At 43.4% G+C, this 18,516-nt stretch overlaps 1 protein-coding gene across 15 annotated transcripts in view; it reads right to left on the reverse strand.

Annotated features, from left to right (window-relative positions):
* Positions 1-18,516, reverse strand: part of LOC119976714 (RNA-binding protein 4B-like) — a 173,057-nt gene that overhangs the window by 142,717 nt on the left and 11,824 nt on the right. The window contains exons 3-4 of one of the 15 annotated variants that reach the window (XM_038817434.1): positions 126-741; positions 45-65 (exon numbers count right to left, since the gene is read on the reverse strand). The exons of 12 other annotated variants lie outside the window; for them this stretch is intronic. In XM_038817434.1, the coding sequence (XP_038673362.1) occupies positions 53-65; positions 126-741 (629 nt within the window). In that variant the 3' untranslated portion in view covers positions 45-52. Of the gene's footprint in view, positions 1-44; positions 742-18,516 lie in introns of all 15 variants that reach the window. 2 more of the 15 variants (XM_038817433.1, XM_038817432.1) reach the window with 2 other exon arrangements.

Consider the following 18,516-nt stretch of genomic DNA (forward strand, 5'->3'; position numbering starts at 1 on the left):
TAATGAGAATACTGACTGCCTTATCATAGATAAATCAACCTCACCTTTCCAGTTAGTATGCAGAGTACTGGGCGGCAGAGTACTGGGCGGCAGCTGCGGCAGCAGCAGTGTACTGGGCGGCAGAGTACTGGGCGGCAGAGTACTGGCTGGCAGAATACTGCGCGGCAGAGTACTGAGCTGCAGAGTACTGAGCTGTAGCGTATGGATCTCTTGCTGCCGAATTTGCAGGGTCATACACAGTTGCAGAAACTGTTGTGCGCTCAAACCCATATCCAGTGCTCAAGGCCGGCATGGGTGGTGGACGTCTTAAAGGGCTCCGGTCGCGACCAAAATAGGTAGTGGGAGTCGTCAGTGGCCGCCGCTCATATGGATTTACCGCAGCGGCGATACGATCTCGCAGGGAAGTGCCGAGTGGCGAAAAAGGAGCTGCCCGTCCGTAAGGATCTCCCACGGCTCCGTATGTTCCTGCCCGATACTTCTCGTAGTAATCGACGACCCCGTATCGCTCGTCGTAAAGAGGGCGCTCTCCGTACCCGGTTATAGGCCGCGCGGTCATCGAATAGGGATCTATGTAATCGCGTGAGAAGCCGCCATCAAAATTGCCATCGAGACCACCGCGATCTTTGGGACACTCTTTAGACCAGTGGCCTTCTTTACCGCAGCGGAAACAGCCGTTTTTTTCGCCCATCCCGGGTTGCATCCGCAGCCGACTCTTGGAGAGCTCAACTTGCATCCGTTTGCCTTTAAAAGGAGACGCAATACAATATCAGTACCAAGTACATTAACCAGCAGCACTGGCAGACAGATCAGAATCAACGTGGACCTTTGCTTCCATGGCCAATTCAATATATAGATATGACTGCTTACTGATCAGCTAAGTATGAATCCACTGCGGTATTGAGCATGTATAGAGTACAAGGTTAATTCCCGAATCAGTGATGAGTTTGTTTACCTCAGCCAGAACAGTTATCTAAGCACTGAACTTGGCCTCTGAAACCCTGAGCTATGAATTTTTTGTTAAAAAGTGTGGGGGGAGTAATTTTGACTTTGGCCCATGTCAGGCCACCCGCTGTGCATCAGTCCCAATTTTCATTTCCAATCACTTGCATACAAGATTGCTGACAGGCAAAGAAAGAACAGCCCGTCCTTCAAGTCACCTCCCAATTCCTGACAGCTGAAATGTCATAACTAGGTATGTCCTACTCCTGCCGTTATATAATTTCCTGGCAGAGAAAGTAAAAAAAACACACGGGGCACAACAAGAAGGGGAGTAGAGCCAACCCCAGTAACTATAGACCAGTGAGCCTTACTTCTGTTGTGGGCAAAGTCTTGGAAAGGTTGATAAGAGATGGGATGTATAATCATCTGCAAAGGAATAATGTGATTAGAGAAAGTCAATACGGTTTTGTGAAGGGTAGGTCGTACCTCACAAACCTTATTGAGTTCTTTGAGAAGGTGACCAAACAGGTGGATGGGGGTAAAGCAGTTGATGAGGTGTATATGAATTTCAGTAAAGCGTTTGATAAGGTTCCCCACGGTAGGCTATTGCAGAAAATACAGAGGCATGGGATTCAGGGTGATTTAGCAGTTTGGATCAGAAATTGGCTAGCTGGAAGAAGACAAAGGGTGGTGGTTGATGGGAAATGTTCAGACTGGAGTCCAGTTACTAGTGGTATACCACAAGGATCTGTTTTGGGGCCACTGCTGTTTTGTCATTTTTATAAATGACCTGGAGGAGGGCGTAGAAGGATGGGTGAGTAAATTTGCAGATGCCACTAAAGTCAGTGGAGTTGTGGACAGTGCGGAAGGCTGTTACAGGTTACAGAGGGACATAGATAAGCTGCAGCGCTGCGCTGAGAGGTGGCAAATAGAGTTTAATGCAGAAAAGTGTGAGGTGATTCGTTTTGGAAGGAATAACAGGAAGACAGAGTACTGGGCTAATGGGAAGATTCTTGGTAGTGTGGATGAGCAGACAGATCTCGGTGTCCATGTACATAGATCCCGGAAAGTTGCCACCCAGATTGAGAAGGTTGTTAAGAAGGCGTACGGTGTGTTAGCTTTTATTGGTAGAGGGATTGAGTTTCAGAGCCATGAGGTCATGTTGCAGCTGTACAAAACTCTGGTGCGGCCGCATTTGGAGTATTGCGTGCAATTCTGGTCGCCACATTATAGGAAGGATGTGGAAGCACTGGAAAGAGTGCAGAGGAGATTTACCAGAATGGTATGGAGAGAAGATCTTATGAGGGAAGGCAGAGGACTTGAGGCTGTTTTCGTTAGAGAGCAGGTTAAGAGGTTACTTAATTGAGGCATACAAGATGATCAGAGGATTAGATAGGGTGGACAGTGAGAGCTTTTTTCCTCGGATGGTGATGTCTAGCACGAGAGGACATAGCTTTAAATTGAGGGGAGAAAGATATAGGACAGATGTCAGAGGTAGGTTCTTTACTCAGAGAGTAGTAAGGGCGTGGAATGCCCTGCCTGCAACAGTAGTGGACTCACCAACACCAAGAGCATTCAAATGGTCATTGGATAGACATTTGGACGATAAGGGAATAGTGTAGATGGGCTTTAGAGTGGTTTCACAGGTCGGCGCAACATCGAAGGCCGAAGGGCCTGTACTGCGCTGTAATGTTCTATGTTCTAAGGGAATAAATATTATCTAAAATTTCCCTCCGATATCCTCAGGCAATCATAACACGACAATGGACAAAGTGTTATTTAGAAAGACACAGTGTCGAATAAACAGGCTACCGTTGTCCTTGTGGAGAAACTGGAAATGAAAATCGGGACAGATTTATTTATAACAGGCAGGTGACCCCAAATCACCCATTAAACACTGTACCCTTGAACTCAAAAAGGTATTCCCAAACACCCCTCTAAATTGAGATGATGGGCAAAGACAGACTCTGCTGCAATCCTCCCACAGTCAAAAGGTATGTAAAACACCATCTTGGCACTAATATTTTTTTTCTTCCTTTATGGGAAGGGGGAATCACTGGCTAGGCCAGCATTTATTGCCCATCCATAATCACCCTTTACCAGCCGCTTTCTTGAGACGCTGCAGTCCCTGAAAAGTGGACATTTGAACAAAGTACAGGATAGATTAAATGGTGGAACAAAGGGAAATGCATAGCACAATGAAGTGCAAGGAAATACATTTGCTAATTCAGAACAAAAGATGGGGTACAGTCAAAATGCAGATCTGCCAAGGGGTAAACAATCAATGGACTCAAATCGAGGTTGGCAATTCTGATGAAGGGCCAATGGCCTGAAATTTTAACTGTTTTTCCTTAGACCCTGCCTGACCTACTGAGTATTTCCAGTATTTTCCATTTTTATTTCAGGCATCAATAAAGGTTAGCTCAGAGGGAACAAAACAGTTGAAAAGGCACTGGGATGTGGGCTTCAACAGAAGAGGTATACAAGATTGAAACAAAGCAGTACTGCAATTAGTATGATCAGATTTAATTTAGAGCAGAGGTTTTTTTTCTGAGCTTCCCCAATGAAGTTCATATCCCATGCACAGTGCCCTCTCCGACCTCTTTTTCTAGCTTAAACACCATTTCCACTGCACTTCCCCTGAAGTAATACCAGTGAAGCCGACTGCAGAAATCTACCAGTCACAGTGCAATCAACCCCACTAAAAGGAAGACTGTTGGTTCATTTATCTTCAGGTTGGGGATATTGGGATGCAGGATAACCAAATCTCTCCAAGCAGACCTTAAAAAGGAGCAGCGGTTACTTGTCAGGGATGGGAGGGAGTAATGGCTCTTTTGGTTATTTTGAAGGAAGCAAAATACAATGCAAGTTTTTTCCCCTAAGTGCTAAGAATCCACAAGTCTGGATACTGCTATTAATTTATTTGTTCAGTTTAAACAGCAACCCAAATACAAGTAGGGCAGAATGAATTGATAGAAAGGCTTAGTGCACTTGATAATATTCCTTTTGGGCAATACAAGCTTTTAAAAAGGAGTCATGTATCTGTCTCAGCTAAACATGACAAGGACCCAAGGACTCTTGATGGCTCCAACGATAACAAAATAAAAAGGGGATGGATAGTCATAGAACTGGATGGTCATAGAGTGTCAGAACTCACGATTAAGAAACTTCCAGCATTGTTGGAAGCCAATTGCAAGGGATACAACTGCTGCTATTTCCTTATTTCATGAAAGCATTGCTGATACCAGGACTGATGAGCACAAAAAAACAAAAATGCAGAGAGGCAGAGACGGGAAGGCACACAGCCTTTATACTCACTGACACTTTTTCCTGGTATGTCGGAATAATGGTGAGAGCAGCAGGGGGAATAAGACAGTTAAGTGTGCTCTAGCACCACCATTCGAGAAACAAAAATATTGCAACATTGTCAATTACTGAATTACAGCTGTCTCCTCCCTCACATCTTCCTGTAGCTACCAGGATAGCTTAACTATTTCTTTCCATTTTGGGTATTTTGCCTTTGGTGATACCTTGCCCAGGGTGATGTTCCCAAAATACTTTAATAAGAAGTTCCCAAATTGAATGGCACAACAAATGTGCCAGAATTATTAGGACAATGTGAATACATATGTTATATTCCAGAGATGAGATGGTTTGAGTTGAATGGACTAAAATAATGACGGGGTTAAAATAATTAAGGTTTTTGCAAGGATCGGCTTTTCATTTTACAAGTCAACCCAGAAAAGGGGACACAATTTTGACTTGAGCTAAGCTTACATTACAAATAGGACCAGGAATAGACCAGACAGCCTCAAACTGCTCAGCTACTCAAGACTATCAAGGCTGACAGTATTTTTTTTGCCTCAACACCACTTAAAAGTGAATCCAAAAAACCAATTTCTTGAATGTGGAACTATCCCAAAAGTTCACAATAAATTAAGGTGTTTGAAAAATGAAGCTTCAGAAGCAATACATAATACAGGTTAAAAAAAAAAGTTGCTCAGTTTGGCAAGCTGCATTGAAACTAGTGAGGCACTTAGTTATGTCCAGTGAATCGTACTAGTCATCCTCCACTGAGTGGCAAAATAGAGGAAACTGGAATATACGGAATTAAATAAGCAAGCATAGAGGAAGCAATGTGACAGGATACAAAGTGGAACGAAGCAAATTTCAGACAAATATTGCTTGCTAGTTTTAGACTCATCTACCATATCATTAAGGATACAATATTCTTTAGGCGTGATTTACCTAGGTTATTTCTTCTAGAGGTTGGTCTCTAGCAAAGAGAACTACGGCATTTAAAAAATAGCATATGAAACCCTCCCCAGGCCATCATAGGTACTGCACCGGTAGTGTTAGAAAGAGGGTGAAAATTCCCACTTCAGAAAAATGAGCCCGCTCTGCCAATGTGCAGGTGCTCCTCTACTGATCAATCATGAGGTTATTTTTCCCATACCATCTCACCAATGCCATCTATTCAAATTCTTACTTAGTTATCTTTTTAAATGAGTGAGTAGTAATCACCAAGGCAGGCTAAATGGAGCTCTGAGCCCTCCGCTGAATTTTGTCAGTGAGATTTCAATGCGAGGCTCTGTAGTGCTCCACAGCTGCATTCCACGTTCATCTATACTATTGTAGCTATGTGATCAGCAACAGCCCCTTCAAAAATTATGGAACCTCTGCAAGGATCCTCAGTCCTGGAAGGGTACTAATATGACAACTCATTGGTTTTGGGACACAATGTTCTACAATGACTGAAGAGGAATACACTCACCCTGCCCCCATCCCAATCCCCATTAAAACATAAATCAATGCTGCCACGATCAAGCAACCGTTCACCCCTTTTGGTTCAGGTGTCGAGTGACTGACACCGTAGCAATACTATAATATATAGGTTTAAACATATTTTCATATTATGTCTGCTTAAATATTAAATAGAACAGTACAATTCTTATTTTAATTCTCTCAGACATGGGCTATACCTAAAAAGAATACCATGACTGTAAAGTTTATTATCTTGGAAATAAAGATATTGAATCAAGAGGAACAAATAAGAGAAATATCACAAAGCATTAAAAGCATCAATTAACTTACTTCCCCTGAAATGGTTGGTGCAAACATGTACTACAATCAATCTACCTACATTTTTTTTAAAAACTTGCTACCGACAAACCTCACTTACTGCTACAACTTTTTCAGGAAACTTTTGTGTCACTATTTTAAAATACAAAATAGGGGCAGGAATAGGTAATTCAGCCTTTTGAGCCTCTACCCAATGCAACAGGAACATTGCTCATCTTCTTCCTCCACTCCTTTTCCACATTCTCCCAATACCCTTTAATTTCCCATTCAACCCAAAGATTTACCAACTTGTTTTGGATATGCTTAGTTCCAGAACACCTATAGCTCTCGGAGTCAAGAAATTTCTCATCTCAAAACACAATGGTCAGCTCCTTGATCAAAGATCATAGAAAATAGGAGCAGGAGTATGTCATTCTGCCCCTCGAGCCTGATCGATTAAATAAGACCAAGGTTCAGCTGATTGTAGCCACGTTCCTGCCTACTCCTCCGTGACCCTGAACTTACTTGTAAATCAAGAATCTGTCTCAGCGTTGAATATATTTAGTGACTCAGCCTTTACTGCGCACTGAGGGAAAGAATTCCAAAGACTAATGATACTCGAAGAAATTACTCTCATCTCCATCTTAAATAGAAGAAACCTTATTTTTAAGCTGTGGCTCTGCGCTCTCGAAACAGTTCCTCAGCATCTACCCTTTCAAACCCAAGAAACAAAAATTTCAATTTGATCATCTTACACTCTGGAGAAAACCTGGCATCTTTCTCTTCTCATAGTAAAATCCCTTCATCCAGGATCAATATAGCAAACCTTCATTGCGCATCCTCAAGCACAATTATTTTCTTACTTAGGTAAGACAACCAAAATTGCATATAATCCGCCAGGTGTGGCCTCATCAAGACCGTACATAATTGCAGCAAGGGTTCTTCACTCTTGTACCACAATCCTTTGCAACAAAATCAAAGTTATACTCACATTGCCAATTGGCTGTTTGTACTGCACATTAGCCTTCGCGATTCATGTACAAAGACACAAAGGTCCTTGTGGATCCATAGGTTTCCCAGCCTCTCGCAGTTCAGAAGTATACCTGTTCATTTTTCCCTGACGAAAATGCATTACTTCACACGTTTGCTGCCACAATTCTGCCCACACCTAACTTGTATATAATCACTGTGCAGCTTCCTTTGTATCCCCACCGCTTATTTTTCCCCAAGTTTACAGTCAGAAAATTTGAATGACTTTCACTCAGTCCCCCCACCTAAACCTATATAAATTCTAAATAGTCGAGGCCTAAGTTTTGATCTATGTGGTACCCCATTAATTAACTTGCCAACCCAAAAATCTCCTTATTTCCTGAAGATTGATGAAGGATTGAGAACATCAGGTGCAGGGGATTTGTCACCACGGTCGCATTCAACTTAAATTTCTCGACTTTTGTTGTTCATTCATTTTACGGGATATTTATTGACATGCTTAATTTCCCTGGAGAAGATGGTGTTTGAGCTGCCTTCTTGAACCATTGGAGTCACTGCAGGTACACCCACAGTGCTGTTAGGGACTTCCAAGATTTTGACCCAGCACAGTAAAGGATTGGCAAATATTCCCAAGTCAGGATGGTGAGTGGCTTGATGGGGAATTTGCACGTGGTGTTCCTATCTACCTGGTGACCTTGGACTTTGAGATCAGAGCGGTCATGGGTCTGGACGGCGCTGCCTAAAGAGCGTTGGTGAGTTAAAAAATAAATAAATTTAGAGTACCCAATTATCTTTTTTTTTCCAATTAGGGGCAATTTAGCGTGACCAATCTACCTAACCTGCAAATCTTTGGGTTGTGGGGGTGAAACCCACGCAGGCACAGGAAGAATGTGCAAACTCCACATAGACAGTGACCCGAGGCCAGGATCGACCATGGGTCCTCAGCGCCATAGACAGCAGTGCTAAACACTGCGCCACCCAAGTCTTGTTGAGTTCCTGCAATGCATCTTGTACTGTTCACTGTTGGAGGGAGTGATTGTCTGAGTAAGAGGTGCCAATAACGCAGGCTATGTTGCCATGGGTGATGTTGAGCTTCTTGAATGTTGTTGGAGCTGCACTCATTCAGCCAAAGAGAATATTCCATTACACTCCTAACTTGTGCCTTGTAGATGGTGGACAGGCTTTGGGGAATTAGTAGAGGAGTTCTGCCCGCAGGATTCCTAGCCTCTGCTCAACAGTTAAAGCATTGAAACGCCTATTCCAGGTGAGTTTCTGGCCAATGGCAAACCCAGAATGTTGATAGTGGGGGATTCAGTGATGGTAATGTCAGTGAACATCAGACCATAAGAAATAGAAACAGGAGCCAGTTCCCCTATTCAATAAATCCAACATTCGTCACATCCAATTTCTTGCCCTTTCCCTATACCCTGTGATTTCCTTACTGATCAAGAATCTAGCCATCTTAATCTTAAATATACACAAGGATTCCACCCCCACAACTCTTTATGGCACGGAGTTCCAAAGACTCATGACCATCTGAGAGAAGAAATTCCTCCTCAACCAAAACTTAAATGGTACTCCTTTATTCTTATAATATACCCTCTGGTCCAAGACTCTCCCCCATGAGGGAATACATCCTCACAGCATTTCCCCAGTCAAGCCCCTTAAGAATCTTATGTTTCAGTGAGATCACCTCTCAATCTTCTAAATTCCGATGAGTAGAGTCCCAACCTGTTCAACCGTTGCTCATTAGACAATCCCTCCATACCAGGGATCAGCCCAGTGAACCTTCACTGAACTGCCACAATGAAATATATTTCCTTAAATAAGGGGACTAAAACTGCTCCCGGTATGCCAGATGCCGTCTCATCAGTATCTTGTACAGTTGCCGGAACACTTCCCTTCCCATCCAGAATGGATGGTTAGATTTTCCCTTGTTAGAGATGGTCCTTGCATGGCACTTGTGAGGCATGATTGTTACTTGCCATTTGTCACCCCAAGTCTGGATATTGTCCACAGCTTGCTGGATTTGGACATGCACTGCTTCAGTATCTGAGTCGTCATGAATGATGCTGAACATTCCACAAATCACGAATATCTCCACTTTTGACCTTATAATGGAGGGACGGTCATAGTGAAGTAGTTGAAGGACACTATACAAGTAACTCCTGCAGTAACGTGCTGGATCTGAGATGATTGTCATCCAACCACCATAAACATCTTCCTTTATGCCACACATGACTCCAACAGCAGAAGGTTGCCCGTCCCGATTTCCATGGTGCTGGTTTAGCACAGGGCTAAATAGTTGGCTTTGAAAGCAGACCAAGGCAGGCCAGCAGCACGGTTCAATTCCCGTACCAGCCACCCCGAACAGGCGCTGGAATATGGCGACTAGGGGCTTTTCACAGTAACCATTTGAAGCCTACTTGTGACAATAAGCGATTTTCATTTCATTTCTCATTTCATCAACTCTGCTCCTTGATGTCACATTTGATATCATGGGCAATAACTCTCACCTCACCTCGAATTCAGCTCCTTTGTTCATGCTGAACCAAGGCTGTAATGCGGTCAGGAGCTGTGACCCTGGCAGAACTCAAACGGAGCATCAGTGAACAGGTTATTTGAAAGTAAATGCCGCATGACAATGCTGTTGGGTGACCCCTTCCATCACTTTACTGATGATGGAAAATAGAATGGTCTCATTATGTTCTCATTCTTGCTAGATCCCTCGGTTCTCCATTATTGGCACAAACGCCTTTTGTGTCTTTCTCATGAAGACAGTTATAAAATATATCGCTTGCCAGACAGCGAAATGCAGAAAAAGCAAATAGGGTCATGAGAAATAAAGTAGAGTATTAAATTCTAAGATGAAAAAGGTACACTACTGAAGTCTGGCTGAAAACTACCTTATGCTGAAATCATTGAACTAGAGGTCCAGGCACGAATCTCACATCTGGGACAGCACCCAGCACCAGCAAGAAAGCCAATGCCTTCCTCCTCCAAGACTGTACTTTGCACCGGCATCAAGACCTATGCTGAGCACCCCCTCCTACATGGACCACCCCCTCCGACAAGACTACGCCATGCAACAGTTCCAAGTTCCCCACCAAGCTCCTCCTTTTCCAAGACTGCACCATGTACCAGCAGTAAAGTCCAGGTCAGGCTCCCTTTTGACAAACACTGCATCCGATAACAGCACTGAGGCCTTGGCAGTGCTGCCTTACGGACGAGTAGGAATAGGCCATTTAATAAGATCACATATGACCTGACAGTAACCTCAAATCTACGTTCCACTTACCCCCAATAACCCATCAACCACTGCTCACCAAGAATCTATCTAACTCTGCCTTAAAAGATATTCAAAGTGTCTGCTTTGTTCCTCTCAATCTCTCTCTCCAGGGTATTGATTCCAGCTCGTAGCTGCTTCATAGACAGAATTTACAGTGCAGAAGGAGGCAATTCGGCCCATCGAGTCTGCACTGGCCCTTGGAAAGAGCACCCCACATAAACCCAACCTCCGTCCCCATACCCATAATTCCACCCAACCCCTCTGGGCACCAAGGGCAATTTAGCATGACCAATCCACCTAACGTGCATGCCTTTGGACCATGAGAGGAAACACGCGCAGGCACGAGGAGAACGTGCAGACTCCGCACGGTGACACAAGCCGGGAATCGAATCTAGAGTTGTGAAACGACAGTGCTAACCACTGTGCTACCCGCGCCTTTCATTTGAGCCTTGAAGCCCGATCTCAATTCTTTTGAACTCCAGCGAACATAATCCTAACTGATTCAATCTCACACGTCAGTCCCACCATCCCAGGAATCAGTCTGGTAAACCTTCGCTGCACTGCCTCAGAAAAGGAGACTAAAGCTGCAAACAATATTCCAGGTACGGCCTTACTAGGCCCTGTGCAACTGCAGCAAGACAGCTCTGCTCCTGTACTTGAATCCTAACATTTGCTTTCTTCACCGTCGAATGTACCTGCAAGTTGACCTTCAGTGACTGGTGTACAAGGTCACCCAGGTCTCATGGCACATTCCCCTCTCCGAATTTATGGCCATTCAGATAATAGTCTGTTACGGCATATCTGAACCCAACTCAGTCACCTTGGCGCTGAAAAATGATCTGGTTCCAAGGTCAGTCACCTCAAGACCCTGAACGTCTTATGCTTCCTTGCCAAAGTCCATGAGCTAGAGCAGTACAGCTGAAATAATTCACGGGTGAGTGCATAAAACAATAGTACTTATATAAAGTACTTATAAAAATTCATATCATACACTAGATGTTGATCAATAACATGCCAAATTTTTCAATTAAATATGGCTTTCCTGCTGCGCTGTTTTATTAACACGGTTTTGTGGCGGGTAGGTCGTGCCTCACAAACCTTATTGAGTTCTTTGAGAAGGTGACCAAACAGGTGGATGAGGGTAAAGCAGTTGATGTGGTGTATATGGATTTCAGTAAAGCGTTTGATAAGGTTACCCACATTAGGCTATTGCAGGAAATGCGGATGCATGGGATTCAGGGTGATTTAGCAGTTTGGATCAGAAATTAGCTAGCTGGAAAAAGACAAAGGGTGGTGGTTGATGGGAAATGTTTAGACTGGAGTCCAGTTACTAGTGGTGTACCACATGGATCTGTTTTGGGGCCACTGCTGTTTTGTCATTTTTATAAATGACCTAGAGAAGGGCGTAGAAGGATGGGTGAGTAAACTTGCAGATGACACTGAAGTCAGTGGAGTTGTGGACAGTGCAGAAGGATGTTACAAGTTACAGAGGGACATAGATAAGCTGCAGAGCTGGGCTGAGAGGTGGCAAATGAAGTTTAATGCAGAAAAGTGTGAGGTGATTCATTTTGGAAGGAATAACAGGAAGACAGAGTACTGAGCTAATGGTAAGATTTGTGGTAGTGTGAATGAGCAGAGATCATGGTGTCAATGTACATAGATCCCTGAAAGTTGCCACCCAGGTTGAGAGGGTTGTTAAGAAGGCGCCCGGTGTGTTAGCTTTTATTGGTAGAGGGATTGAGTTTCAGAGCCATGAGGTCATGTTGCAGGCGTACAAAACTCTGGTGCGGCCGCATTTGGAGTATTGCATGCAATTCTGGTCGCCGCATTGTAGAAAGGATGTGGAAGCATTAGAAAGAGTGCAGGGGGGATTTACCAGAATGTTGCCTGGTATGGAGGGAAGATCTTATGAGGGAAGCCTGAGGGACTTGAGGCTGTTTTCGTTAGAGAGAAGAAGGTTAAGAGGTGACAATTGAGGCATACAAGATGATCAAAGGATTAGATAGGGTGGACAGTGAGAGCCTTTTTCCTTGGATGGTGATGTCTAGCACGAGGGGACATAGAGGGGAGATATTTACATGACAGATGTCAGAGGTAGGTTCTTTACTCAGAGTAGTAAAGGCGTGGAATGCCCTGCCTGCAACAGTAGTGGACTCGCCAACACTAAGGGCATTGAAATGGTCATTGGATAAACGTATGGATGATAAGGGAATATTGTAGATGGGCTTGAGAGTGGTTTCACAGGTCGGCGCAACATCGAGGGCCGAAGGGCCTGTACTGTGCTGTAATGTTCTATGTTCTATTCTGTTTTTGTCTGATTGGGTTCCTGTGTTCAAACGGGGTTGTTTTTGAAAACAGTTAAGAAAGTGCCATTCTTTATTTTCTTTTATAATTGCACGGTGTCTCCTGCCAACACAAGATGGACACCAGTCTGCAGCTATGTACAGGCCCATATATGCACAGAAAAGAAGACACGACAGCTGCTGCGCCTGGCCCCAGGATGACGGCAAAGTGACATCAGTACACCTTCATGCTGCGTAGCACTCCTCAGTGACAAAGTAAAACCATATTATTCTGGAAATAATGCACGTGAAATTGAAACTGGAGAAAGTTCATATGCGAGGAAAGTAACACATTTAATGCAACAGGTTACAATCTGAGAATTTTCTGCAAATACACTATTCAATCCAGTCCCATTGGGGTTAAAGTGAAGCCACAATTTTAAGTGATTTGTTGAATACATATATTGTTATGGTTTTTTTTGATAAATGTAGAGTACGCAATTAATTTTTTCCCATGAAGGGGCAATTTAACGCAGCCAATCCACCTACCCTGCACATCTTTGGGTTGTGGGGGCGAAACCCTCGCAAACATGGGAGAATGTGCAAACTGCACATGGACAATGACCCAGAGCCGGGAGTCCCAGAACCTTGGACCTCGGCGCCGTGAAGCAGTAGTGCTAACCACTTCTCCACCGTACTGCCCTTACATTGTTATATTTAAGTTTATTTCTCTGTCTAGTGGATTTGGATCTCATGGACTCAGATGCCACCGTCTAAAATAGTGCTGTGATGATTTGAGCAGCACCATCATTTGTCTTGGCCACTGCCCACTGCGACAGGCAAAGGCATCACGAAGTAACACATCAATACGCTGCACTGGCAGCAAACATAACCTAATAATTTCACCATAGACCAGCATTTAATTTTACTGATCTTTTCCTATTTACATATCTGGAAAACCAACATTTACAATCTGTTTTTGCGCCTCATCTTCGGCTGCTCTCATTCTCTTTCTTCATCAATTTCTTGTCGCAAATTAATTTGGAAGCTCCCCAATGTTTCCTGTGATATTCATCCCAATTACAGGTCCTGGCCAATAAGCAACCTTGCAAATGAAACTCTTAATTCCTCTACCCAACTAGGTCGCCATCTTGTGCATAACACTATTTTAAAACACAGCATTTAAAAAACCCATCGAAACTTGAAATATCATTTTGTAACAATTAGAATGGCCCATATGTAGGGCGGCACGGTGGTGCAGTGGTTAGCATTGCTGCCTCACGGCACTGAGGAACCGTTCATCGTCTATGTGGAGTTTGCGCATTCTCTCCGTGTCTGAGTGGGTCTCACCCTCACAACCCACACAAAGGCTCCTTTGACAGTACCTTCCAAACTTTTGAGCTCTACAACCTAGAAGCACAAGGACAGCAACTCGGTCACCATCTTGTGTTTCGCAGCATTTGAAAAACCCATCGAGACTTGAAATGCTGTGATTTTGTAACAATTAAAATGGCCCATGTAAAGGGCGGCACGGTGGTGCAGTGGTTAGCATTGCTGCCTCACTGCACTGAGGACCTGGGTTCGATCTCGGCCCCGGTTCATTGTCTATGTGGAGTTTGCACATTCTCTGTGCCCGAGTGGATCTCACCCTCACAACCTAAACATGTGCAGGGTGGTGTATTGGCCATGCTAAATTGCCCCTTAATTGGAAAACAATTCTAAAAAATGTATTTTTAAAGAATGGCCTATGTGCACCATACAAACTAATAATCAGAGTGCTCAATAGGAAGATCAATTACTCTTTGACTGGTTCGTGGACTCACAATCAGATGGTACCACCACATACCAGGCAATAGAAACATTATGCTTGACCAATGATTCCTTTTCTTTCTCTGCTGTCCTCCTGTAACTCATATTTTAGAAACACAGAAATGAGGAGGAGTAGGCCATTTGGCCTATCAAGCCAGCTCCACCATTTAACACGATCTTGGCTGATCATCTCCCAATGCCATACTCCTAGTCTCTTCCCATATCCCTTGATGATTCTCAAGAAATTAATTTATTTCTTAAATACATTGTGACTTGGGCTCCACAGCATTATGTGGTAGTGAATTTCATAGATTCCCACCCTCTGATTGAAGAAATTTCTGCTCATGTTCAACACAGCCAAAGTTTGGGGACTTGCCATCAGTAGCAACCAGCACCGCTGTCACTTCAAGACAATAACCTAAAACCACCCACCCACCCTACTGACAGATGTGGTAACATTTTCTGTGAGCTCAATAATAGCTCATAAATTCCTGTCCAAGTGTAACCAGGCTCAGTTTGAGATAAACGACATAAAAGACAAGAACTCTTCCCCATGCGCTCACGTGCGAAATTCCTCTGCAAAAACAATCTCCACGGCTGACTTACAAGGACCCTCCAGCCCAGGTGCTAACCCCACAAAATCCTTCACTTACATAACTTCAATATTTATCTCCTATGAACCTCAAATACATAGGTACATTTTGACAGACAATTTGATTCCTTAATGCCATTTCATATCCGAGGTGTGCCAATGCTTTAATTCCCCTATACCCTCCTTGTGCAGCTCCATGCTGAGACAGCAGTAACTCGCTGTTAAAAGGTTACATTGTTAGCATAGGCTAATTCTTTGCTGGTTCTCAGATTCCAGCCTCTTCCAGCAACATTCCACTCCTCTCGTGTCCTTCCTACAGTCTCCCAATCCAATTTCCACTTCATCTTATTGCCTTCTCAGCAGAAAAAATGATTTTTCCTGCAACTCACCTGGAGTCATTTATAACTTTTAATGTCAGAGATAAGAAGACACAGTCCAATTAAAAACGATTCTAGTGATCCAAAAGCAAAATTGCAATTTCAGTCTCTGGCTCCTTTTATTAAAGCTACGTCAAGTTTCCCAAATGGTAACCTTTTTAGTCACTTACTAGGTATGATTGCACTCCCCCCTCCCCACGAAACAAACTGTGTAGCTGGGTCCAATACCTTTCCACTCAACTCCAATCCTTCCTGGTCTAAGCTCCCATTTGATATGAATCCTACCCCATTTTCCCACTCAATTCACACATATTGATTACCCCATTGGCCCATATTCCTTCTCGTCTAGTGCTCAGTTCTAACAAGTTGCTATATGCTGTCCTTTTTCAAAGAGATCCAAAAACAGTTAATGAAGAAGTAGGATCGGCATAAAGGAAAGATGCTGCATGCCATAATTTTTGAAAAGAGATCACAGAACGGGTGGCACAGTAGTTAGCACTGTTGTTTCAGTGCCAGGGTCCCAGGTTCGATTCCTGGCTTGGGTCACTGTCTGTGCAGAGTCTGCACGTTCTCCCTGTGTCGATGTGAGTTTCCTCCGCTTTTCTCCCACAATACGTGCTGTTACGCAATTTGGACATTCTGAATTCTCCCTCTCTGTACCCCGAACAAGCGCCGGAATGTGGCAACTAGCGGCTTTCACAGTAACTTCATTGCAGTGCTAATGTAAGCCAACTTGTTACAATAAAAATTATTAACAATTAATGAAGATGTAGGACAGGCATAAAGGAAATAATATGGAGGGATAAAAAGGGAAAATGAGACAAGCAGCAAAAGTACAGATTGACAAGAAAAGACAGCATGTGTGACAATTGCAGAGATAGAATTACAGAAGTCAATTCTCTTATTTTTGGTCTGTGAGAAAAATAGATGAGCTTTGGTGTAGTGGTAGCATTCAAACTCAAGTTCACTCCAAAAACTTAGAGTCCAGGCTAACAGGTCAGTGCAGAACTAAGGGCATGATCTTTCAGAGAGGAGATGTTAAACCAAGGATCAGTCTCCTCTCTCTGGTGGATGTGCAAGATCCAATTACCGCAGAAAAGTTCAATATGTGTCCTCAACAACATCAGTAAAAGAGATTATCTGGTACCATTCCAGTGTCAAATTTCGGAGTTGACAGTGTGCAAATTGGCTGGAGCATTTCATACATTACAAATGACTACACTCAAGTACCGACATCAGTGGTAGTTCATTTTGGGAGGTTACAGAAGCTGATAAATAAATGCACGGTTAGTTAATTACCCTGACAACAATACAAAAACCATCTCAAGGCATTGATCTCCAGACCCAAATGCATCCAGATACACCAAATTGTCCTCAATGAGCAAAAAGTAACTTGTCATTTGGGAATTAGGATTCAAATTAGACCTATCTTCAACTTGAAAGACCTTGGGTCAAATGTCAAATAGGACTGGGCACTAACTGCACAACTCCTGACTATCACAACCCAACACACTTCCCAACAGCAGACTTCTGGAGTGCGCTCACAATGTACCCTCAATACAGGAAGCTAACAAGATGATAAACACAAAATTAATCACTGATCAAATGCAACAGGAATTCAGAACATAATCCATAATCAAATTGTTTCACATTTGCAATTCTTCAAAATAAAGGTAAGACAGCCAAGAACAACTCAACCTATCGAACAAAAATGATAAGCAGCAACTGAAATAAATCGGTTACATGATGTACCGAAAATAACCTCGCTAAATGTCGGAAAAACCAAAGAAGCGTAGCTCGGCGGCACCCCCCGCAGTCTGCATCAATGTCTCCGAAATGGAGATGGTCGATAGCTTTAAAGTTCCTGTGGGTCACCATCACCAACAGTCTGCCCTGGTGTACTCACGTTGATGCAACAGTTAAGAAAGCCCAACAATGTCTTGACTTCCTACAGAAGCTAAAGAAATTCAACATGTCTGCATCAACTCTACAGATGTGCCACAGTCCATTCTATTTGGCTGCATCGCAGATTGGCGTGGCAACTGTTCAGCCCAAGATCGCAAGAAACTGCAGAGTGTGGTGAACTCAGCCCAATGCATCACACACAAGCTTGCCAACCGCATATCGATTCTATATACACCTCCCGCTCCCTCAGGAAGGCAGACAGCATTATCACGGACCCTTCCCACCCAGGCTTTGCCTTCTTCCAGATCCTTCCATCAGGCAAAAGATACAGAAGTCTGAAGACCCGCACATCCAGACATAGGAACAGCCTCTTCCCCACAGCTACTAGACTCAACGACTCTCCCTTGGACTGATCTGTTCCCTGTAAGAACACTATTCACAACGTCCTATGCTGCTCTTGTTCATGTATTTGCTTTGTTTGGTCCCTTGTTCCACACTGTAACCAATCATTGTTTATCGTGTATCATTTGTCAATGTACTCTGTCGATTACTTTTTTTGTCTACTATGTACGTACTATACACATTCCGCTGGTTGAAGAAAAATACTTTTCACTCTACTTTGGTACACGTGACAATAAATCAAATCAATCAAATTATGAGACTCAACTGAAGTGTCACAAGTGCAGCGACATGAAAACAGTAGCAGGAAATAACACACAAAATTAATTGGATTCAAAGATTAGTGACTTAGTTTAAGCCATGGTAATAAATAACTGTGCTACATGTATTTTATACATTCATTCGGATTTCACTTCATCACAGGCAGTAATTGTTTATCTTTAGTATTAGCTTTCAATTAGGATGGCATGATGGCGCAGCGGTTAGCACTGCTGTCTCACGATGCTGAGGACCCAGGTTCGAACATGGCCCCGGGTCACTGCGCATGTGGAATTTGCACATTCTCCCAGTGTCTGTGGGTCTTGCTCCCACAGGGTAGGTGGATTGGTCACGCTAAATTACCACATAATCGGGGGAATTTTTTTCTTCAAAATCTAAAAAAAGCTTTCAATTAGTGGTCGAGACAGGGTTCCAATCGAGCTGATGGTATTTAAAATTTACTTTAGGGGATTCTGGTTAGGCCAGCATTTATTTCCCATCCTTCATTGCTCTTCAGAAGGTAATGTCGAGTTGCCTTCTTGAACAGTCCCAGAGGTGTAGGTACACCCACAGCACGGTTAGGGAGGGAGTTCCAAGATTTTGATCCAACGGTAG

Source organism: Scyliorhinus canicula, chromosome 13 (assembly GCF_902713615.1).
Source record: "Scyliorhinus canicula chromosome 13, sScyCan1.1, whole genome shotgun sequence".
NCBI lineage: Eukaryota > Metazoa > Chordata > Chondrichthyes > Carcharhiniformes > Scyliorhinidae > Scyliorhinus > Scyliorhinus canicula.